General features: G+C 40.8%; 1 protein-coding gene and 1 long non-coding RNA gene across 2 annotated transcripts in view; one reads left to right on the top strand and one right to left on the bottom strand.

Moving 5' to 3' along the window:
• LOC146494184 (uncharacterized) overlaps positions 1 to 25,603 on the bottom strand; it is a 191,133-nt gene that overhangs the window by 100,104 nt on the left and 65,426 nt on the right. The gene's annotated exons all lie outside the window — the stretch shown is intronic.
• On the top strand, positions 6,846 to 24,787 carry pip4k2ca (phosphatidylinositol-5-phosphate 4-kinase, type II, gamma a). Its single transcript, XM_085147370.1, has 10 exons — positions 6,846 to 7,311; positions 9,252 to 9,349; positions 9,581 to 9,677; positions 10,062 to 10,208; positions 19,419 to 19,565; positions 19,890 to 19,928; positions 20,048 to 20,161; positions 20,424 to 20,688; positions 22,306 to 22,409; positions 22,805 to 24,787. Exons 1-10 carry the CDS (start codon positions 7,153 to 7,155, stop codon positions 22,883 to 22,885), a joined length of 1,251 nt encoding a protein of 416 aa, XP_085003496.1. The 5' UTR covers positions 6,846 to 7,152; the 3' UTR covers positions 22,886 to 24,787.

Consider the following 25,603-nt stretch of genomic DNA (forward strand, 5'->3'; position numbering starts at 1 on the left):
GTCCAAAGTCAGAGATGAGTCAAAATTTACACCAAGGGTCCTGATAGAAGGTGGGGGCATAAGTGGGTCCCAATCAGCCAGGGTTTCGGGTGAGCTCATTGTGAAACCAGGCCCCACATTATCATGCGATTTCCTGAGGTCAGATGGCCCAGGATGTGAGTGGGCGTTAAGGCGTCTGGGGAGGGAACTCAAAACTGGATTATAGATGGCAGAGAGTTGGTGTCGTAAACCACCGCCTCTGTTCAAAGATGGTCGCTCACAGTGGACATAGATGCTTCTTTCACTCCTCTTTTAAACCATCTGTCCTCTCTGTCCAAAATGTGAACATTGGCAGCCTCGAAAGAGTGACCTTTATCCTTAAGATGCAGATGGACAGCTGAGTCTTGTCCTGTGGAGGTGGCTCTTCTGTGTTGTGCCATGCGCTTGTGAAGTGGCTGTTTGGTCTCTCTGATGTAGAGGTCTGGGCATTCCTCGCTGCACTGTACAGCAAACACCACATTGTTAAGTCTGTGTTTTGGAGTTTTGTCTTTCGGGTGAACCAGTTTTTGTCTGACTGTGTTGCTGGGTCTGAAGTACACCGGGATGTCATGCTTGGAGAAAACCCTCCTGAGTTTATCTGATACACCGGCTACATAGGGGATGACAATGTTGTTGCGTCTGTCCTTCTTATCCTCCCTCGCTGGTGTCTGATCTTCTTTTCTGTGCCTCTTTGCTGACTTTATAAACGCCCAAATAGGATAACCGCATGTTTTGAGTGCTTCCTTTACATGTGTGTGTTCCTTCTTTTTCCCTTCAGGCTTAGAGGGAACATGTTCTGCCCGGTGGTGTAGGGTCCTAATTACCCCAAGTTTGTGTTCCAGAGGGTGATGGGAGTCAAACAGGAGGTACTGGTCCGTGTGTGTGGGCTTCCGGTAAACTTCGATGTTGAGGTTGCCATTCTCTTCAATGTGCACAGCGCAGTCCATGAAAGGCAAACAGTCGTCCTTTGTGTCTTCCCTGGTGAACTTGATGTTTTTATCCACAGCGTTGATGTGCGCAGTGAAGGATTCCACTTCTTGTGTCTTGATTTTGACCCAGGTGTCGTCTACATATCTGTACCAGTGGCTGGGTACTCTTCCTTTGAAAGAGCCAAGAGCCTTTCTTTCCACTTCCTCCATGTAAAGGTTGGCTACAATAGGTGACACGGGGGAGCCCATGGCACAGCCATGTTTTTGTCTGTAGAAGCCTTCGTTGTATTTGAAGTATGTTGTGGTGAGGCAGAGGTCTGTGAAGTGGGTCCTGTCTTCTAAGGAGTTGTCTTCTTGTAGTCGTTTCCTGACAGTCTCCACTGCCTCCATGGTGGGTATGCAAGTGAAGAGAGAGACTACATCAAAGGACACCATGGTTTCATCTGTATCCAGGGTAAGTTTCTGGACCTTGTCGGTGAAGTCGGTGGAGCTCTTGATGTGGTGTGGGGTGTTCCCCACTAGAGGTGCAAGGATGGTAGCAAGGTGTTTTGCAATGTTGTAAGTGCCATTTGACCTTAGAACTGAAGAAGCTTCTCGGATGAGAGTTGAAACGTCTTCAAGCAACTTAAAGAAGTCCAGACGCTTTTCTTTGCAAGCTCCTTTGATTAGAGAATAAACACAGAAAGACAAGACGAACAGGAAAAAAGACAGGCAGGAAAACACTCAAGGGAGTAAATATGAGAAATAACAAAGTCAGAAAAATAGGAGTTCAAAACTAATCACCCTGAAATGCATCCAAAAATCCACAAATACTAATCAGAAAACAGGCTCAGTGTTATGAGAATGATGAAGCATGAAAATCTGAATCCAAAACTGAATGCATAAAAGATGATACCCTGCTTTGTAGACTCAAAAGAATGTTCTCAATACCACTCTGAAGTAAAACAAAAAGAAAAAAAGATGAATGGCTGAACAGAGAGAGAGCACAGCGTCACTACTTAAACTGTCAAAAAGTATTTGGATTTACTAATTTATAAAAAAAAAAGTCCATATATTATGTATTTATCTCAAAACTGCATGCCAGTACTTATCTACCAAACCTGTGTTTCAATCTTGTCATTGCCTATAACTGCTCGAGACTTAAAATCATGAACGTGATTTTAAAATGTGGATATTAAATACAATTTGATTCTCTTTAACAGCTCTTTAGTACGAACACAGGGAAATGAGTTGTATTTGAAACTTCAATCTTACTGCTTTGCAAATTTTACTGCAGTGCTTACCACAAAGCGCACAGTCACTTGTTAGTGTGGTTTAAATGATCTGCATCTAATGTGCAGGGTAAGAATCAAAACAGCAGTTCACCATTGTTGTTTATTGGAGAATGAAATAAACTGCACTGTCCTGAACTGCTTGTGAAAAGTCACTGGGTAAATTCTAATTCTTCAGTCAGTGTTGAAGAGGTCATTTGGCGACTTCCTGTTTCACACTGTATATAAACGATGGACGTAGCTGATATGACGATGACATTAGTGACGTCCTGCTGTGAAACCTTGAGCTGACAGTGCACCCTCATTGCCAAAACCCAGACTTTCCTTCTGCCGTGACTCTAATAATGAGAACAATTTACCAAAAGAACATCATGTTTCATTCAGTACGACCTGAAACTAGCAAAAGAGCCCATGAGGTCATCAGGAAAGTTTTTACTGAGGCTTCAAATGAAGGAGCTGAAAACTCATTCGACTAAAGCTAAAGTCATTTAGCCACCACACGAGTCACCCTCTGATGGATATTGAAAAGAATACAGTTTCAAGGCAGTTGAACTGCACTTATCATGACCCTGGGTCAATTTACCCGGTGTTTGTTTGAGTTTTTTAGACGTTCAAGTTTTGTTTATCTAAGTACTCTATGTAATTCTTGGTTTTCTCAGTGTTTATATTGTTTATCTATTTGGCCGCATTACTGTAGTTAGTCCTGTTCTTGGTCCATTTTGGAATTTTCAGTAGTCAATCGTCTTGAGTCAAGCCAAGTATAAAGTTCAATCATATGTCTGCTTTCCTATTATCACACTTCCTGCTTTATTTTGTTTTGTGATTTAGTTCAGCTGTCTCTCATTTGCAGCAGTCAATAAATGGCTTGCTTGAAATTGGACTCAGTCTACCTCCACATTTCTGCATCCTCCTCTAACACCCGACACGGCCTAAAGTATCTTTCGAAGCTGACATATGGCTTCACTGTCAGACCTAGAAATGACTCCCATCTTTTATATACAGCCTATGAGTAAAACATAGTAAATCTTCAAAGCATTAAAGACTATGCTGTATAAAACTATATGTGCTTCTGTCAATTTAATTTGAATACACAGTAATGGCATAAAATTAATACTTTCATATATAATGTTGAGTTACACTTCCCAGTGAATCTTTGCAGAAAGGGCCCTTGAATGGGCCCCAGCAGCTTATTTGTTGTTAAACCTTCTGCATATTCTGTCCTGATCTCAGGGATGAAGGCTCCGCTTGAAAATGAAAACACAATTTCCACAACAGGTTTTTTCTGAAAAAAACAAAACAAAACATGAGAAGCTTAAATCAAGTGTGTACTTAATGGCTATAAACACTTAGGCCTGAAAGGGAACAATAAAGTGTGACAAATCAAATCTGATCTCATAAAGGGAAAAACACTAAAGTCTCATTTTTTTTGGGCACTGCTACGCAAACATTATGAACTTTCGCATTTTTCTAATCATGAACAAGTAAGACTTCTTTGAATCATTACCTGCATGCAAGCATGGTACTGTGTAGTTCTTGGATTTAAGGCTTTGTGCTTATATCCATTTTCTGAGAATCCCCTCTGCAGTCACACTAACCAGCTGCCAGCAGCGAAACAGAAATTACACATTAGAGCACATTAGAGTCATGCTGCCTTTAAGCCATTAGTAGGCACATAAAGGATAATTTTCTTCTGCTTCTCCGCTCAGGGACCAGATACATGCCTGTTTCCAAGGTAACAGCATAGAATATCTCATATCTCTTTATAAATGCATAATATGAATTGAAGGTCTTGGAGAAAATGAAGACGCAAACATGATGCTTTGCAGAAATCACATGTGTGTCCTATTTCTATATTTGAATCAAAAGTCAACTCAATTTTCTGGTTTTAAATGAGATAAAATGATAAATTTTTGTTGAAGTTGTTGGAAACTGTTAATTATTTTCATGTATTTTTATAACAGATACCTTGCTTGGTCTTAAGCACCTTGCAAAGCACTTCATTTGTGAATTTTAGTAACGCAAACAGGATTACGTCAGGTTTTTAGCTTTTTTAAAAACACATTTGTGTCGCATATTCTAGCTCAGAGTTTGAAAGACATGAATCTTTCATCTCTGCTGTTTAGTGCAAAATAGGATCCAGCAGTCTGGGATCCCATCAGCACATTTCAAGAGACTGTTCTGCACAGATTTGGTCCAACAGGTCCAGAGGCTTTGTAGAAGTACAATATCAATCGGCTGCAGTGTCCCTTTAAAGACAAGCTAAAGCAAGGCAGCTGTTTCTGTGAGATCTCTTAGTGACCTCCACACAAAGTAACCTCACAGAATTCTGAGGTTTTGCTGCCCCCTAGAGGTTACGCATCTAAATATGAAAAAAGGAAACTATAAAGATTACTGTATAGTGGTATAAAGGCAACAATTTGCATTTATTTAAATGAGTTACATATCTTTACATAGCAGTCCCAAAGTCAAATGATATAAATACAATTTCTTGTTGGGCCCCTATGGCCCCATTATACACAGATCTGTCACAACAGTAACAAATGCCTGCCTAATACTTATTAGTTCCATCTTATGCTTTCAAAACATCTCCAGTCCCTCAGGGCTTGGACACAGGACCTCTGAGGATGGGATGCTGAAGGTAAAACCTTTAAGTTCTGTTGGCTGTGTGGCTGGAGAATCAGTGTATCAGATCTGTTTTATCAGAGCATTCTACAGATGCTCAGTCAGATTGGGATCCACATAGTTTGGCGAAAATAGCACATATTTATGCTGAAAAATGCCAGTGTTAGCAAGGTATCACAACACCAGTTGTGCCAATGACCTCAGTAGGTTCAAATGGGACAGGCTACTGAAAGAAATTCTCTAATGATAATCAGAAACAATCCATGGAGTCTGTCCATTTCTAAATTTCCACAGAAATTAAGTGATGAAAATTGTATTACGCTTGGATAAACCCGCTTGAAATATCCAAACATTTATAAAACAAGTGGTAAATTACACTAACTTATTTTAGCCACAATACACAATACATAATGATTGGTTCTCAAATCATTATATATTACTCCGAAGGGTGGCTGGCCTCTCCCTTAGAGATAGGGTGAGAAGTTTGGCCATCCGGGAGGGGCTCAGAGTAGAGCCCCTGCTGCTCCACGTCGAAAGGAGCCAGCTGTGGTGGTTCAGGCATCTGACAAGGATGCCCCCTGGGTGCCTCCTGGGTGAGGTGTTCCAGGCATGTCCCACCGGGAGGAGGCCCCGGGGCAGACCCAGGACACGCTGGAGAGATTATATCTCTCGGCTGGCCTGGGAACGCCTTGGTGTTCCCCCGGATAAGCTGGAGGAGGTGGCTGGGGAGAGGGAGGTCTGGGCCTCTTTGCTTAGGCAAAGAGATGGATGGATGGATGGATGGATGGTTCTCAAACCTGTCAAAATGGGCCAGTTCTCCAAAGATATCAACACAAGAACTGATTCTGCATCAGCACTGGCACCACAATGGTGGAATAAATATAATTTCAGCTGGTTTTGAGGAATCTGCTTTATGCAGCAGAACCTGGGGAAGAAGAAAAATCATGACAACTAAAAGCCATCATATATTTACTGTGCTTGTTTTATTTTTTATGTCTGTTAACTATAATTACAAAGTCATTTTTATTTTATTTTATTTTTTATTAAATAAGTAAAGACATTAAAAATAGCAACACTACTTTATTGCATTAAAACAGTTGGGGGAGGCTGTATTATATTGTAATACTAATCTTTATTGTGCCATATTCATATTCACACACACACACACACACAATATTTTCTGTTATTTGTAATAGTAATTATTATTACGTCTTCAACTTATTATTTTGTTCTCCACCTATACATTTTTCTCAATTTTCCTTTTTTTTTTTTTTTTAAAGAAACACTGCACACCTAGCTGAAATATGCCATGTTTTTGGATAATTGCTCTTTAGCACAGAAGACTAGGAGAGAGGAAAAGTGGGGATGTCTTATTTTTTTCAGATTTCTGAAAAAATATTCTGAAAAAACAAAAAACACATTCCCACCTTTTTTTTCTCCAAGAGCCCTAATCCTCTTCCTATTACTTGATTACCTTGTGAAAAAAATATATAAATATATTTTCTGCATCAGCAGAAATGCAGAAAATATTGCAGAAAATGCAAAAAAATATATAAATATATTTTTTACGTGTCAAATTGTGTTATCTTTGGCATTTTTAAACCAAAGAATTGGAGTAAATTGGAGTAAATTATGTATTATTGTGACAGACTGCTAGAAACAAAGAGCCTAAAGAAACATTGGTCTTTTGCAAACAAAATGTTCAGGAATACTGACTGGATTGAAAATGACTGAAAAACTGGAGAACTGTTGCTCAAAACCACTTGAAAAAACTTTATTCTAAAGTTTGGCTGCCTAGAAGCAAAATATAAAGAAATGAAGGCTGTTTCAAGACTTTTGCACATTACTATATATCATTATTAAGATAATATTTACTCTCATTTTCAGATCTATGACAGAGATGAATTAACATTTGATATGATCCAGTTTTTAAGAAACTGTATCCAACTGACGGAGAAATTAATCGTACACTAACCACGTGGTCTATAATAACACAGGTGGGCTCGAGGGGGCGGTGGTGGACTGTCTGTCAGTGATTACATGGAGCTGTGAAGTCACGCTTGGGTGAAGTTAGTAATGATTCATCTCCTCGGTTTAAACGTTAAGCGGTGCTCTGGGGAAACAGCGTCAGTTTGACACCAGCTGAGCGGGTCTGGTGACCTTTGGTTGTTGCGAGCCTGGACAGAACAGCCCGAGGAAGGTTAGCCGCTTTAGCTTGAGAGCTCCGGGTGACGGCAGCCGTCAGGAAGAGGCGTCACCGCCCCTACCAGCGCCAGTCGGAGCAGGGCACGAGGGGGAGACGGTCTGCGGCCATGGCTGCCCTCGGTAACACGGGGGCTACCTCCAGTCCTATGGTGATCCTGGCGCCCAAAACGAAGACGAAGAAGAAGCACTTCGTGCAGCAGAAGGTGAAGGTGTTCCGGGCTAGCGACCCCGTGCTGAGCGTCTTCATGTGGGGCGTTAATCACTCGGTGAGTCGGTGTTAGCTAACGTATCACTAAATGCTAACGGTTGTGCTAACTCAGTGTTAGCATGAAAGCTAGCCAGAGTACAGGTAACATCCCCGGACAGGTGAGGGTGTTAGATCGAAATCCGTCTGGTTGAGTGACAGTACACGTTCACCTGGAGAAAAACACGGATGTTTACAGAGCTGCACAAACGGTGGGAACTTGTTTTGCGGCACACAGGGCTGAAAGGTCTTTATAGTCGTACAGTTTATTTACAAAGCAGGTAAATGTGATTCTGTCCTGCTGAAGTTTCTCACGAGTGTAAATAATTCACATAAAATCCTGACTAAAGAATTCCCGGTGTAGTTTAATATTCATGAACTTTCAGATGTATATATTATCTGAAGGGGTCACAACACCTGTCACATAACAGATGATGAATGGCATAAACAAACATAAAAGACAAGTATACATTAATACAAGAACATTCAAACTTGGCACATACGGGCTATAAGACCACAGAAACCATCTGTGTTTTGACAGCCTAAAATTAAAATGTTCATATTTCAAGATCGGTTTGAATTCCCCCCTTTAAAATGTGTCAAACAGGGGAGATCAGGGTGGTTCTAGTCTGTTGTGTTTGGGTGGGGCGCTAGAAATAAAGGATAGGGAACTGATGAGATGAAAACTGGAAGTTTGAGCAGCTGACTACTAAAATAAAGTAATCTCTCTCTGAGATCACTGTCTCTCTTTCCACACTATCCCGGCATCGCTGTATGATGATCCTCACTTAAAGTCTGCATGTGGCTCAGTCTGTAAATCTTTTGTGCATATCTCAAAATGCTTACAAATACAAAAGGTGCATCTTTGTGGGTGGGGTGCACATGACCTCACAGGTTTCCTTCAGTATTGCCACACTGATGGGTCAGTTCCTGTAAACAAACAAACAAAAACAAAACAAAAGAACTGTGTAAATGAACAGATTCCTGGTAGAAAGCATTTTTGCGTTCTAAAAAACTTCACTTGAAGGTCAAACTTGCTGAATCATGCAGAAACTCTGAAACAGCTGTCAAATAATGACCACATCTTAACAATAACAGCCTTTAAATTTCAACTAAAATATTGGAAACACATTACAGCTCAAATGTCTTATTCTTCTTTTTATTCTTGTCCTACTGTTCAATGAACGTGATGGGCCGCTGAGCATTTTCTTCTTGGAGCTATTGGTGGACTAATTTATAAACCGCACTCCATGTTTTATTCAGTAGGACCTGAAACTAGTGAATGAGACCATAAAGTCATGAAGAAAGTGTTTGCTGAGGTCACAGAGCAAATTAGCTGAGACTTTGTGCCCCCCTGCAACCCAGAGTTTGCCTGTGGTTTTGAGTAACAACAGGATTGCTCCACTCTATACTTCATTTATAAAAGTAGCTCATTCTTAACTACAAATAATAATTTTTAAAAAGTGTCAGATTGACAGAAATTTTTGAAAAGTAATGAAGTAATTTTAAACTAAACATTTGATGCTGCTTTAATCCAAGATATCAGCAATCTGGTGCTTTTTCTCTTCTTACATGAAAGACATTTGATGGCCTCATTTTGGATTCTTTTAAAATGATTAATGAGCCGCTTTAGTTGTGCAACATCAGAAAACTGACAAAAGTCCCCACAGTGCTGTCGTACAGCTTGAGAGTTACAAATGTTTGTTTTCTGAATCTCTTCTAAAAATCTCTTCTTATTGCCTGACTTGTTTTCTCTTCATTTCGCTTGTTTCTTGTCATTTTCAAGTATTTTTAATCATTTTCTTTTGAATGGTTAATGTATTTTTAATCTTTCTGTGAAGCCCATTGTAACATTAAGATCAGTTGTCTTTCATTGCTTGTAAAAACAAAATGATATTTGTCAGTTGTGGGTTTATTTCAGACACTGAATTCTGTTTAATGATTGCCTCTTTTTTTCTGCAGATTAATGATCTCAACCAGGTGCCTGTTCCCGTCATGCTGCTGCCCGATGACTTCAAAGCCAACACTAAGATCAAAGTCAACAACCACCTCTTCAACAAGTAAAACTCAGAAATGAGCACATTTAACTAGTCAAGTGAAAATGTAACTTGCTGACCCCTTGAAGCTTTTGAGAAACTACAAAAAACCCATCGGGGTATAAATCAGTGATAAGACTGGATGTTTGTGTTGGACTGTAGAGCTGGACAAATGTTTTGGAGCTGAAATTTAGTGAGAAATAAGTCATGTTTGTCTTGGAATGAGTTAAGTTTCCTAACTGCTTCCTCTCACAGGGAAAACCTCCCAGGACATTTCAAGTTCAAAGAATACTGCCCTCAGGTCTTTCGAAATCTAAGGGAACGGTTTGGTATTGAGGATCTGGACTATCAGGTGTGTAAAGTTGAGTCGTTGGCTGATGATCACTGATGATACTGTTGAATGGTGCATTCAAAACAAACATGAAGTTTTTGCCTGGCTCGAGTACATAAACAGTCTGCGCAGCGAAGAGAATTGACCTGAATTTGCTTTGGGCTACACAAAGACAGCAAGTATTAGTTGTAAATCTCTTGGCACCACCGACAATCAGGAATGGAGGATGGCTGTACTGAAGCCATTTGAGAGGCGGAGCTTTCATTGGTGGTACTGCACGTTTGGGGTGAATGCACCATAAGGGATGATCGTAGCTTGTTTTCATAAAAAATGACTGAAATTACTTCTTGTCTTTAGTACTTTACTAAAGATGAGTGCCTGTGCTAACCTGTGTGACGTTTCCAGGTGTCACTGACTCGCAGCCCACCTTTCAGCGTTGATGATCAGGGAGAAGGCCTGCTCCTTAACTCTTACGACCGGACGCTGGTGGTTAAGCAGATCTCCAGCGAGGATGTGGCAGACATGCACAACATCCTGTCAGAGTATCACCAGGTATGGTTATAGCATGGACAGAGTGGGTGTGTGTGTGTGTCAGGTCAGCCAAACTAGTGATGTCTGCAGCCCATTTAGACGTGTAGAAAGCTTTTCTGGCCGGCCCAAACCTTTAATTACAACTCTGATCAGCACACGAGTCTTTGATTAATTTTAATTAATTGTTTGAGAAAATGAAAAATATCATGTCATTTTTAAATCCCATGGGTTTATTTTCTTAGTTCTTTCTCTTCCAAATGTAATTATTTATAGTATTTTATGACATTTAAAACTCTTTTTTTTTTTAAAGATTATTTACCTTGTTTTCCTGGCTTGAGATTAAATTTCATGGAAGCACTGGTCTGCATATAGTTGAGGCTTAAGAGTCTGTGTTGGCTCACCGTACAGAAGTCTTTGGCTTTTCCTGTTATTAACAAAACTGTATTTAAACCCTCACAGCTAGTTTCCCGGACTTGGATTAAACCTAAGACTAACACTAAAAGAAAGGTTTGAACATTGCCGTTGCTTTTATTCTAGGGCTAGGCTTATGGCATGTCTGGTAAACTAAGCCTATATATTTTTATTTTTAAACCTGAGTCTTGGTGATTTCGGATGACATTCTTTTTTGGGTGACAAAAATTGTACACACATTTGTTTGTGGCATGTGACTTGTTTGTTTGTTGTTTGATGGTTACTTTTAAAAGTTCTCTGCCTTGTTGTGTGGAACCACTAAATGGTAAATGGCCTGTATTTGTATAGCGCTTTACTAGTCCCTAAGGACCCCAAAGCGCTTTACACATTCAGTCATCCACCCATTCACACACTGGTGATGGTAAGCCACATTGTAGCCACAGCTGCCCTGGGGTGCACTGACAGAGGCGAGGCGCCACCGGGCCCTCTGACCACCACCAGTAGGCAACGGGTAAAGTGTCTTGCCCAAGGACACAACGCCCAAGCCGGGGCTCGAACCGGCAACCTTCCAATTACAAGGCGAACTCCCAACTCTTGAGCCAGTGTCATTAACTGAAGTAGCTAAAGCCTGTCTGAAATGTAACTACACGTTACATTGCGCCAGTTTGAGTTCTAGTCAAGTCTGACGCAGTTAGCCATTTCCGGTCCAAATGCCTCTTCAGATCATATTTAGATAAATACTTGCACTAGCAGTTAAATGGGTGTAAATTCCTTCAACTACGATCGAGTGATTAGTTACAGGTGTTGACATACCATCTAGGTAACAATGAGAAACAGGTTTACTAGCAGGTTTACTAGTTTAACAATAAATGAAATCCCAAAAACCAAAACCAAAGTGGTTTATGGGACTATTTTTGTCTTTCTTAAGACACACACGTGTACAAACAGACAAAAGCCTGTGTGGTGCTGTGAGATTAGATCCTCCTGTACCAACACATGCAGAGCCAAAGATGGCAAAAATGAAAATGAGGTCCAGCCAGGTAAAGTTAGCACAACACAGGTCTGTGACAACTCTGCGCAGCTATTTCAGGTATTTGAGATGAGATGCGATCTTTGAAGAGTTGGTGAAGAGTTCAGTGGAAATCAAAGTGGTTTTGCCTGAAGTCCTACATTCCTATTGACTATAGCTAATATCAAACAACAATGGCAATGTCTGTTGCAAGTTTTATGGTTTTGGTTAAATGGTTTCAATAAAAATACACTCTGAAGGTCAGTGACGTACAGCCCTATAAATGCTGATGAGCAGATTAGCCAACGTATACCTGTGGTGTATCAGAGATAACACTATCCACACACTCAAGTCAGTGACTAATATGATGTTGCGTGGTTAGAGTAATTTGTTGCAGAAAAGTAGCGTTACTAGGGAGAGTCACTGATCAATCAGTGACTCTAGTTGTATGGTTTGAGCTGATCTGCCATGACAGGAGACGGCCAATTAGCATCTAAATCAGATTCTCATTAGACTGAGCTACGGCTGACATGTGCCTCTCGGAAACAAGTGTGGTTGTTAGAAAGTCTAAATACCTGAATTCCATTCAATTTTATTTATAAAGCGCCAAATCACAACAACAGTCGCCTCAAGGCGCTTAATATTGTGCAGTAGATTGTACAATAATAGATACAAAGAAAAACCCAACAATCATATGACCCCCTATGAGCAAGCACTTTGGCGACAGTGGGAAGGAAAAACTCCCTTTTAACAGGAAGAAACCTCCAGCAGAACCAGGCTCAGGGAGGGGTGGGGCCATCTGCTGCGACCGGTTGGGGTGAGAGAAGGAAGACAGGATAAAGACATGCTGTGGACGAGAGACAGATTAATAGCCGATATGATTCAATGCAGAGAGGTCTGTTAACACATAGTGAGTGAGAAAGGTGACTGGAAAGGAAAAACTCAATGCATCATGGGAATCCCTGGCAGCCTACGTCTATTGCAGCATAACTAAGGGAGGATTCAGGGTCACCTGGTCCAGCCCTAACTATATGCTTTAGCAAAAAGGAAAGTTTTAAGCCTAATCTTAAAAGTAGAGATAGTGTCTGTCTCCCGAATCCAACCTGGAAGCTGGTTCCACAGAAGAGGGGCCTGAAAACTGAAGGCTCTGCCTCCCATTCTACTCTTAAGTACTCTAGGAAGTATTTAAAAGTATATAAACCATTGATTTGACTCTGAAAAAAAGGGGGATATGAATTCAGTTGTTCTTGTTTGCGTCTTCCTCATCGTGCTAATGCAGCAGCCAGTACTATCTCCACGCAGCCATTTGCCTGTTAATTTTGCATCTCCTTTACTTCAGAGAAGTCCAGACTCTCCTATGAGGGCTGGTTTTTGTGATCAAGCTAGTTTTGAAAACACAGCGCTGCTAAATAAGCCTCGTTCTCATTAAAAAATAAGAACATTAAAATGGTGAGTTAAACAAGATTATGACATGATGGTGAGAGAGCCGAATGATATCTCTGTGTGAAAGCTGAGAGTTTTTAAGCTGACAGTGTTTGTGCTTTTTTTCATTCAGGCTGTGGAGGATATAGTTATTTTATGCAACTAATGCTTAAGATTCGTTTTTTTTTTTTTTTTTTTTTATCTTTTTCAAACCCATCCTGTTTGTGGATCACAAAATTTAATTCATAAACATTCTTTTCCGAGGAACAGAGTTTATTTGATATTGTAAATGTCAGTTAATATTTAACTGGTGACTCACATTCTTAACAAAAACAAACAAACAAAAAATTATATATATATATATATATATATTATTAAAACCCGATTCTTTGATCCCCATGATAGAACAGAGAAAACCCGACTCATAGTGGTCAAAACATTTATAATTCTTTATTCAATCATCTTCCGGAAGAGAGAACGCCAGCTACAGGATCTCTAACATTAGAATCATAAAATGTAAAATGGTAAATGGCCTGTATTTATATAGCGCTTTACTAGTCCCTAAGGACCCCAAAGCGCTGTACACAACCAGTCATCCACACATTCACACACTGGTGATGGTAAGCTACATTGTAGCCACAGCGCCCTGGGGCGCATTGACAGAGGCGAGGCTGCCGGACACTGGCGCCACCGGACCCTCTGACCACCACCAGTAGGCAATGGGTGAAGTGTCTTGCCCAAGGACACAACGACCGAGATGGGGCTCGAACCGGCAACCTTCCGATTACAAGGCGAACTCCCAACTCTTGAGCCACGATCGAAAATGTGTCTCATATAGGTGTTATTTTGGTACTTTACACGTCACACAGTTTCAACAACTCCTTATATGGTACAAGTTCCTCTTTTCTGTCTGGCTTCCCGTATTTATTAATATGCTTGTATAGCTCTACACTAACTTCCTGTTTTTCAGTCTGGCTGAGCATTTAGTTTGTGAGTCAAACAGACGGTGTAGATGTCAGGGCCTTTTATTGTGAAAGGAAGAAACAGGAAGAAGCCCTTTCTGTACGTTGATAGAACAAGTATTGGATTTTAATAATAATAAGACAGCTGAGCAAACACTAATTTTGGTTACGTTTATGCAAATTCATGTCAATACAAAGTTAGACCAATTAGAAGGCTGACTTGCTTCATATTGTCTTTTTTCCCATCCATCCATTTTCTTTCAATTATCCAGTTTAGGGTCAGGCTTCAACCTTTTTCTAGTGTGTGAGGGGCACATCAAGAGACTTTTAACCTCACATCTTTACTGAAAGGTCACGTTTCCTTCAACAGTAATCTGCTGAGAAGCTGCAGGAAGAGTGACATTAATAAAAGGGTGACATGCAAGTTGGAGACTGTCCCAGTTGTTTCTTTTTCATCCTGCAGTGCGACTATAAATAAACCTCCCCATGAGCATCTTGAGTCCTTTCTGCCTGCTGCTCATTCAGTCAGCCCCGAGTCTGTCCATCCATCTCACCTCCTGTCTGCTTTCCTGAGCTGTGTGTCTGCTGCTGCGCGTGTCCTACTTCACGTATTTTCTCTGTCTCCTTCATTTGGACCTTTGCAGCTGAAAAAAACAAAAACATTTGTCCTGGAGGTCTGGAAGTAAGCATTTCGTGCAGATTATGAAAACAACTTTTTATAGATTTGGCAGCAGGCTGGTGCTGTGAGTAAGAAAATGATTTCTTATTGTCTTGAATCATCCTTGATGGAGATCCTGGATTTGGTTTAAGGTGTTTCTCAGACACTCAGCCAGGCCGTTAACCTTCCTGTGGGCGGAAAGCCCAACTGGAAGACGATATCCTTCTGCAGACCAAAGCATTTCTCATCATCAAGGTTAGCCAAGGTTGTTTTTTTGTTTTTTTTCTGTTACAGTCACAGGACACCTTTGCGCACAGGGCTGAACAAACACGCTATATTGTTGGTTTATTAAAGATATTCAAATGTTCATATCGCCACATCTGTGTTCATGTAAATATCAGAGTACATTTGAAGGGGAGATTAGAGCGGCGACATGCTTTCTTTCCGTCAGGTTTTATTTACCATTTGCCGTTCGGCCTGGTGCAGCTGAGTCACGTAGATGATTCAAAACTAGATCTCACTTCAGGCTAAACAGTCCACTGAGCAAACTTTTGGCTGCTTTGGGCTCTCGGTGGAATGTGTAGCCTGTGGTTGTGCAGCCTACATAAAAGTGCGAGGGAGATGAGGAAAATGGCAGCTCTGTTTCAGGACGTTTACTTCATTCAGCAGTGAATGAACTCATTGTTTGTGTGTTCTGCATTTTAGTTTGTTTTGTAGATCAGTTTGTTTATTGTGAGTTTTCTGGAGGATATTTAACTTCTGTGCTACATTTTTAGCCTGCAGAACAATTGTTCGCTTGGACCGGGCATGAGAGCTTTGACTTTGCTTTAGCATTACTCAAATGAATTTTGACAATATTTTGGGTGAGGTTTTTTGGCAGGTGTAGGGATTTTGTCTTGAGGATCTGGTCTGTTGATGCTGTGATGGACTGGTGAACTGTCTACAACAGCGTTCCCCAACCTTTTTTGTGCCACGGACCGGTTTATGCCTGACAATATTTTCATGGACCGGCCTTTAAGGTGTCGCGGATAAATACAACAAAATAAAACTAGTACCGGTACCGAAAAAAAGAAAATTTATTCCTAACACACGTGAAAAGACCCAGGAAAACCGAGTAAACGATAAAAACAATAACAAAATAACGCTGAAAACCAATAAAAACCCTGAAAACCATACATTTCACACCTGAGCCTCAACTCTCGCGGCCCGGTACCAAACGACTCACGGACCGATACCGGTCCGAGGCCCGGGGGTTGGGGACCGCTGGTCTAGAGTGTACCTCGCCTCTCGCTCTACGACAAATGCGATGGGCTTCATTGGCTAAACGGTCCAAAATAGAAGGATTTTTATAGCAACATTTTTAAATGCATTACAATAAAATTACATTATATTTGCTCGCACACATAGTTGTGTAGTCCTGTGTCTTTGTCAGCCAGTAGTAACAAAAGAGAGTGCAAAACAAACTGTCATAAAGAGCGTCAGCACAACAGTGATGTGCATCCAGAGAATGGGCAACTTTCTTGTTTCCAAATGTTTCCTGGCGCCTGTTTATAGTCAATCTGTTGACCAGATACTCTTGGAAATGCAGATTAACATTTTATTTGAAGTAATCTGGAAACTCATGATATTTGTTTGTTGGGTAGGTATTTGCATTTTGGTTTGGGGATTCATGTATTGTTTTATTTTACAGCGTGGGAAAAAGTTTAAGCGTGCGCATCTGCCACTCACACCAATGATCATCACGTCATTTCACCAGCTTTGTTGCTAGATAATGTTGTGATAATGAACAGTTGGCTGAACGTGTGTCACTGGCTTCGGTTGGTGATAGAGAAAGCAAAGGTGATGCCTGTGATCACTTTGCATGTAAATCTTAACAGCACAGCTTCTGTGTGTGTAGTAAGTTAACCTCCCACACTGTAGACTCAATGAGCACTTTATTAGGAACGCATGTACACCCGCCTGTTCATGCAGATATCTAAGAATGTTCTCTAGAGACACTCCAGGGTGGGGCTGGTTGGGTGAGGCACCACCACATTGAGATGTTTTAGATCCCACTGCTTATGGTGCATGTTTTCTTGGTGTGTCTCCAAACTGTTTTCATATGTACACATTACAAGTTTTTCTTAACACAGATGGGAGCGGTTTACTGACTAAGCCATAATTTTGAAATGCTTGCGTGCCACAGTGAATCGAGTGAGTGTAAAATATGAAGGCTACATGTAGTCAAGGCTTCAATTTGAACTTGAATTTGACACATTTATCGAGTTATGTGTAAAAGTCATGCAGATAGCTGAGCTGAACAGAAAAGCATCCACATGTATGCACGCTGCAGATCCTCTGACAGCCTCGTGGTCAGAAAATGGTGTTAGGACACGAAGAGAGATGTCTTTTTAACACCGTGAGCATCTATTGGTCTGATGGGACACTGAATGAGGCCAGTCTGAGGGAAGCATCTATTTTAACTGACTTCTATAGCGAGTGCTGAGCACAGCTAAAAGTCTGACCCTGATACACTCAGTAATTGGCCTCCATCAAAAGCGACCTTTAACTTGTGAAGTTAACATTTGGGTTTGTTGATAATCTTTTGAGTTATCGATGCTAGATTTTTGGCCCATTCTCAAGTCAAAGCAATTGTTAATTCAGTAAAAAATATGGGCACTGTCATCTGTGGGCGTGTCCTCTACCTACTGATGTGCGAACGAAACTCGATGCCTCAGTAAACACTTTGTAAACCACATTCGGTATATTTTTCTTAGGAAAGCTGCCGTTATGCACAGCTGCTGAAATAAGTTGTTCAACCGGTCTTAGTGCAAAGGTCTGTCTAACTTTAGTTTGTTGGTGATGGAGTACTAGAGCAGGGCGATATGACCAAAAATATTTATCACGATATACATTTGAAAATTTGCGATAACGATATAACTGATGATATAATCGACACTAAACAAAATACTTTACAACTCCACAACTTTGATGGGGTTTTTTGCACTAATAATGTATTTTCACTTAAACAAGCAGCTGTTTTTTAAGTGCATTAAAGTTATATAAAAATGTAACAGTGCAAATTCCTTGCTGACAGTTTAACCAAAAGGCATTTCCAGTGGAAATTGGCCGACATATCCTCAGCATAATCATGTATGATATCCACAAAACTTAAAAAGAGGTTATACACACGCAATACAGTAATATTATGTTGAAGCACAGTACGTATCACTCCGCGAGGCTCCTCCTATGATAGCCGTAATGCTCCGACAATCCATCAAGCGGTGCGGCTTCGTAGCTTAGCAAAGTCGTACTAAAACATTTGACAGATTTTCGAGCGCCGTGCACATAAAATCGCTTCGAGGTCAGTAAACACAACCATAATCCATACATAAGGCACACGGGATTATAAGGGTCACTGTCGATTTTCAGAAAAATCAAAGGATTGATTTTAAGTGTGCCGTATTTTCCAAGCAACACGGTAATAACGACGGCCCGCTAGCATGCTCTACCAACAATAGTGCTTTGTTGTGTATCTGACGGACAAAAGCTAAACCAGTTCCACACCACTGAAGCTGCAGCATTTTTACATCCGTTTGATTTAACGATCCGCTTTCGCTCTTCTCATTCTGCGTCGCCGCCATGTGCGTATGTAAACATAGGCACTGCGCATGCGCGTTTTACCCATATTCTATCGCGATATTTAATTTTCCTATCGTTGCCCAGAATTACACCGGTATTACCGTGAACGGTATGATATAGCCCAGCCCTATGGAGTACCAGATGAAAACAAGAAGTACTTTGAGTTTCAGCATTTCCCATGCATGCTTGCGAGCGGGCCAGGCTTATTAATGACTGCCCAAGTATATTTTTGCTTGTTTTTTATTTGTTTCCATCTCATGTTTTAAAAGTTTCCTTAGCGACTGGGTCCCTAGCCCTGCCGCTGCTGTGGCGGTCCTTTATCATTCAGCTGCTTCTTCAGCTGAATCAGGATTTTGTCCAGCTGTTGGATGAACGCCTTCTCCAATCACTGCACGGCTGCTATGCAGCTGCAGTCCAGAGTTTAGACTTCATCAGTTTTTTGTGTGTGTTTTCAGCAACATGGACACCCAAGTTTGTAAATAAAATAATCCTAGAACAAAGCAACATAGGAGTTTTAGATTGATACTACTAGGAGGCTGTTTCTTATCAGTCTCACGCCTGGTGTAGTCTTCCAGGTTTGTTCTTCGGTGGCAGTCTGCAAACACGTTGTGCTTGCATTGCAGCTGGGGGGGTCAGAGAGTAGGTTTACTTTATCCTGAGACATTTTGGCAGCCAAACCAAGACGATATTCAGGAAAGTAGTTGGAAGTTTACTAGAGAAGCAAATAATATGTTTGCATGCAAATCAGCGTAGGTACAGCAAAGGATGGATCAGTAAGAAACAGGAGCAGACCAAGCATGACCCAAGTGTACAACACATAATGATGTGTCAGGGCTTTAAGGTTTATGATGAATCTCATTTCTCCACGAGAGACGATATGAAGCATTGCAAAGACCCAGGAGAATAAGAAACATCGCCGTACTCAATTTAAATTTTCAGTTGAATTGAAATTGAGACATTGATTTCAATTTCTCCAGCACAGACATGAAACTAGAGTTATTAATCGCTCTCGCTTCAAAAGGGAGTTCGAATGTTTGAAGCTTTAACTTCAGTTTTTGTTCGTTGTGTTTGTGAAGTTGTTCCTGCCGTTGACATTAATCCACCTTTTCCACCTGTCATGCAAATTCACAGTCATTTCCTCTTTGCAGCACATAGTGAAGTGTCACGGGAACACGCTGCTGCCGCAGTTCCTGGGTATGTACCGCGTCACCGTGGACAGCGAGGAGACCTACCTGATGGTCATGAGGAACATGTTCAGCCACAGACTGGTGGTACACAGGAAGTACGACCTCAAGGTGAAGAGGAACCTTTTTTTTTAATCACTACTTCTCATCAGTGATTCACAAATTAATGAGGCAGTCGTGCTAGTTTCCACAAGTTGAGGTTTTGGAAATGGTCCAAATTTTACAGTATGTTTGTTCCTCAAATGTATAGAGATGCTTTGAGCATTCAGATAAAAAAACAGCATGTTTTCATTATTTGGGCTTTATTTATTCATGATTTTATTAGAAAAACAAAATGATTATCCGTTTAATTTAGTGTTTTGCTCTTTAAGATGGTCTCTCACTCTTTCTGTTTGATGTATCAGTGGTAATATTAAAAGCAGTTTCTCTTTGTAGGGCTCTCTGGTGGATCGGGAAGCAAGCGACAAAGAAAGGGTAAAAGAAACCTCTTCCTTTGTCCTCTTTTCATATCATTATGTTGTTTTCTGTCTTATCTCAAAGCCAAGAGTCCTCCTGAGATGTATAATTTATTTATTTATTTATTTATCCCGAAGGTCAAAGAGCTCCCTACCTTCAAAGACATGGACTTCAGGAACAACATGCAGAAGGTTTATGTGACTGAGGAGGAGAAGGAAAAGTTCATGGAGAAGCTAAACAGAGATGTCGAGGTGGGTGAGCGGTCTTGTTGTTGTTGTTGTTTCTCTCCTCCGCCACACAGTGGCAGTATCAGCCCGCCGAGGTTGCTCCTCTGATGCTGTTTAGGAAATATTAAATGTATTTAGTTAAATTACTAGTGAAGGAGGAGAAGTTTCAGTTTTATGAGGAAATTGCAGATCTATCATGTTTTAAGAGTTTGAAAATCGAAGTTGGTATTCTTTTTAAGCTTGGATATAAAAGCCTTTTAGAAAACGCTGTCCTCCCCTCGCTCAGTTTCTAGTGAGGCTGAAGATCATGGACTACAGCCTGCTGCTCGGCATCCACGACATCGGCCGAGCTGAACGGGAGGAGGAGGAGTGTGAGGAAGAGGTCAAAGAGGAAGATCCGGAGGCAGAAAACGGCCTCGTACCGGGTCCTACGGTGGGCTCTTATGGCAACTCTCCGGAGGGAATCGCTGGTTACATGTCCTCCGTCAAGCCTCTGGGGCCCGGGGAGTTCGACCCCTACGTGGACGTGTATGCAGTCAGGAGCTGCCCAGGTGAATACTGGTGGGGAGGGGATGCTTAAACCTGAAAGTTAGCTGACTGCATTGATCAAACCAGTACCAGTGACTGTTTTGTCTTCATTTTATTTTTCAAACCAACACCAACCGTTTGTTTCTACATGTTTTGAGTCCTAATGTGATGAATCAATCAGTGCACACAATCAGCCGATTGTCTCTGGCATGCAAAATTATGCTTTCGTGCTATAAATAGTTTATGAGCTCCAGGCTCCAAAGTACATGGGGGTGGGTTTAGCACAAGCTGGTTTATTTCTCCCAGCAGTTTTGAGCCAGAGCAGGAGACGGCCGTGTATTTAGGGATTAAAGTAAACATCTGTTTAAAACTTGCACCTTAACTTGTTTTTGTATTCTGCGATTTGTTGTGTGGCGAACTTTGAGCGTGAGTATTATGGGATGTGTCATGGTTCAAATAGTACTGCACCAGTTTAAAGGCTATGACACAGAGGACGGTGACTTTTTTTTACCTGTCTTATTCCCGTCTGGAGAAAACTACCAAAGGTGTCGGAAGGTGGCATATGAAACGTCTCTTTTTTACCCGTTTTCTCCAACCAGGCAGGTTGTCTGTGGTTTGAGAATAATTTTTGGATAAAGTCATATTCTAATCCTTGTAATTGTTATTTATTGCTGTGAAAAGGAGAAACATGTTCTGTGTAACAGCCTGTATGTTAGGGGTGGGGGAAAAATCGATACTGTGTAGTATGGTGATATTTTGTTTGCTAATAATGTATCGATACAGGGACAGCAGAAATCGATATTTTGTTACAAAAAAGGTTTTTGTGCTCTGACTTCAGAGCATGTTGATCCTTTTTCTGAGCAAGAATCCTGACATTCCTTCACTGTCCAAATGTGTTTAACTTTTTTTTGGCAGCAATAAACATGACAGTTTACTTATTTTAATTTAAGACATGTTTTATTTTAATTAAGTTTAAAACTTTTTTATTTAATGTAAAATTATATTTTGTTTTAATTTACTTTCAAATTCTTCAGTTGCTGAAGGGGCTGCATAGTTTTCATAAACTGCATAGTTCAGAATAGCTATAATTGTACCAGATGGTTGATTCAGTTAAGTTGGACTAGACTGTAATACAAACCGTTCAGTTTGTCAACAATCAAACTGAAATGAGAGAAAGACTGAGTGTGAGATTTTGATATTAGATAAAATGAATATTGATAAAGTTTACCTTTATGTACAGAATCTGAATATCGCAAAATATTTTTAAAAATTGCAATAATATCGTATCGTGTGTTAAGTATTGTGATAATATCGTATCGTGGGATGTATGGTGATTCCCACCTCTACTGTATGTCCTGTTTCACCCTGACAACTTTAGATCCTGAAGACATTTTTTTTTGGAAGTTGAGCATGCATATGAGCCTGGTGTTTCAGATTTGGTTGATTTTCTTTTTTCTTTTTTACACTGAATAAGCCTTTTACACATGACTGTAAAGTAATAATATAGCTGTAGTGGTTCTAATTTTAATATCTGAACGGGGAGCTTTTGGTTTGATGCTTTTTAAATGAGACCTGTGGCTGCCGCTGTCACCACAAGCCTGGTAAAATAACCCAGATTGTTCTCTGCCTTTTAATCTCAGGAGCCCCTCAGAGGGAGGTCTACTTCATGGGCCTGATTGACGTGCTCACGCAGTATGACACCAAGAAGAAAGCCGCTCATGCAGCAAAAACTGTCAAACACGGGGTGAGTAGCACAGGAGAGGTGGAGGGCTGCTGTCAGCCGCTCGAAACACTCTGCTGTACCCGTACGGAGGTCGAGAAATTTACAGATGAAGCTGGTCGCTTAGATTATTGTAATTCCTTGTTTACTTGCTTATAATGCCTCCCTGAAACGAATGCAGGGTGTTCAGAATGCTGCTGCTAGGCTGTTGACAAAGTATCCCAAATACTCGCACGACACTCCACTGCTGATCCAACTGCATTGTCTCCCTGTTAAGTTCAGGGTCCATTTTCTGCTTCAGTGAAGCACTTTGTGATTTTTATCTTGAAAGGTGCTATATAAATAAAATGTTACTTTACTTACTTACTGACAATGTTATCTATTTATTTGTCCCCCCCTTCTCTCTCTCTGTGTTCCAGGCTGGTGCTGAAATCTCCACAGTCCACCCCGAGCAATACGCCAAAAGGTTTCGTGATTTCATCTCAAACATATTTGCGTAACACTGCCACAGGTCGATCCAATTGAGAGCTAAAAGTCTTCTACTATAGACTAAAGGTAGTATGCACACACACAGGTCATTCTTTAGAGTTGATGATCTGAGGCAAGACTTAAGTTGTAGCAATATAATATACTACTTCTGATGCATATATTTATTTTTAAGATGTATTTCTGTAGATGTTAACACTTAATGAATTAACTCTGGAGCAATAGGGTACCTGCTGTTGATCAGTGTTGAAAGTGTTAAACTGCATCTGTGTAAGTTCAGATATTATGTCTCTTTCCTCTGCTTTACTTTGGTTTTCCAGCTGTGAACTTAACTTAGATTGATTCAACTTTTGCTTTTGCAGAGGATTAGATGAGAACACTAATTTCATGTGTGAAATAAATATGAGATGTTGGCTTAAATAGAATAAAGGCAGGAAGTAGAGGGGAATGGGTTTCATAGCTCTTTCCAAAAGTAACAAAAATCTGCTTTTATGCACCTCTAAAGCACCACAGAGGTAACCTTGTGGTTACATTTGCAGATGAGAGGTTTCTGTGTGAACGATCCATCAGTATCTGAGTGTAATGACTCGGATTGAGGCAGACTTGAGGCACCGCATCACCAAAAAATGTCAATGAGGTTTATTTCAAGCAAAAATGCTATTCAAAATTGTCCCAAATCTCTGTTTATTGAACTGGGCTCAAATCTGGTGACTGTGAAGGCCGTAGCATAAGATTTGCATCATTCTCATGAGAGAATTCAGCGAACCCTTGTGCTCTGTGGAAGGAGGCGCTGCTATCAGGAGAAATACATCATCACATGAAAAGACAGAAATCAGTCAGAAGAGTTTAGTTTTGACTTGCAGTGATGCTTTCATGTCAGTGTCAACTCACAGACTGCATACACCCCATCTGATCTTAAATGGTTCAGTAAAATAATAACCTAGTTTAAAAAAAATGATGTATATCTCTTTTTTAAATAGATTTTTAAATAAATGATAAAACCACAACTTCATCTTCTTAGACAGTTTTTGTCATCGATGAGGTTTAGAGGTGCCAGTCGGCAGATGTTCTCTCGGCAACAAAACATATTCCCTACACCCTGTGATCTTAATGAAGATTGGTATTAAAGGCAGTAGTACACTAGATTCTGCACTTGAAGAATATTATTATTTATGTATATATGGACGCCATTTGATTTCCAGTGCCAAATGTGTGGGATCAAAGCTTTATTAAAGCAGGATTTGCACTTTGAATTAGTGTTTTGCTGCTGAGCAGGTAAATGAAACGCAGTTTGAGCAGATCAAATGCTGATTTCCACCAAAGCCTCCATTATTCTTATCATTAAAATGTGTAGAGCAACGTTGTCACAGTGAAACGACCAGAAAGAAGAAAATAAAAAGCATATGGGACGATTTGGCCTGCACACATCTCTTAGCCTGTTAGCATATTGGGTAGTTTGAAGGTGATTTATGAAGGTGCAAATATTTAAGGATCATTTCTGCCTTTAAAAAAAAAAATCATGTGTTTTTGATGTTGTTCTTGTTGTTGTAAAATAAATATGAAAACAGCTTCTGAGAATGAGCCCATCCGTCATGATTCTGACTCCTGGTGTAGTATTTTGTGTGTTAAAATGACCGATATGAGTCACAGTAGCATTAGGATTATGAAGTATCATGTGTGTAATGTAACGGTATTTGAGATTTAGTGATGACCAGAGTACCGTGTGAAACATTCTGAATAGAAACACTACATTTCAGTCGCTCAGCCTTACAGCAGTGGGATATTAAACAGCATTCCTGAACAGTGACAGGGCAGTGATACTCTCTGTATGATGCCTCATCTACTCCATGATTGCACATGTATTTTTACAAATCAGCTTTTGGACCAAAATATATTTTACCAAGAATTTCTGGAAAGTGTTCGACTCATCATTCTTGTGTAACTCTGTGTGCGTGTTGGTGTGTGTGTGTGTGGGAGGGGGGGGGGGGGGTGAGGGGAGAGCTGTATGCTCACTATCTCAACTTCTAAATGTATAAAAATGTGATAAAATGAGGGGGAAAAAAGATTTGAGGTTGCCACAGCAGATCATCTGCCCCCATGTCACCCCATCTCTAGCATCCCCTTCAGTCACACCAACACTCTGCATACCCTCCTTCACTACATCCATGAATCTTCTCTGTGTGCTTCCTCTTTTCCTCCTGCCTGGCAGCTCCATCGTCAACATCCTTTGACCAGTGTATCCACTATCCCTCCTACATATGTCCAAATTATCTTCAGCTTGGCTCCTAACTTTGTCTCCAAGCCGCTCAACCTGAGCTGGCCTTCTAATCTTGCCTGCCCTCTTTACTCCCAGTAAAAATCTTAACATCGGTGCTTGAGATGGAGTGAGTACAGCTGGTTTTATTCTCCTGCCTTCTATCTCTAATTCTTTAAGTGGCTGGCCAATATAAAAATGGATTGCATTTATATAGCGCTTTTCGAGACCCTCAAAGTGCTTTAATTCCACTATTCATTCACTATCACATTCACACACTGCTGGAGTCAAGCTACAGTTGTAGCCACAGCTGCCCTGGGGCAGACTGCCAGAGGCGGGGCTGCCATATCGCACCGTCGGCCCCTTTGGCCATCACCAGTAGGCGGTAGGTGAAGGACACAACGACCAAGACAGACAGAGCTGGGGATCGTACCGGCAACCTTCCGGGTACAAAATGAGCTGTGATACCTTGCTTGGC

The sequence above is a fragment of the Neolamprologus multifasciatus genome, chromosome 20 (genome assembly GCF_963576455.1).
Source record: "Neolamprologus multifasciatus chromosome 20, fNeoMul1.2, whole genome shotgun sequence".
Taxonomy (NCBI): domain Eukaryota; kingdom Metazoa; phylum Chordata; class Actinopteri; order Cichliformes; family Cichlidae; genus Neolamprologus; species Neolamprologus multifasciatus.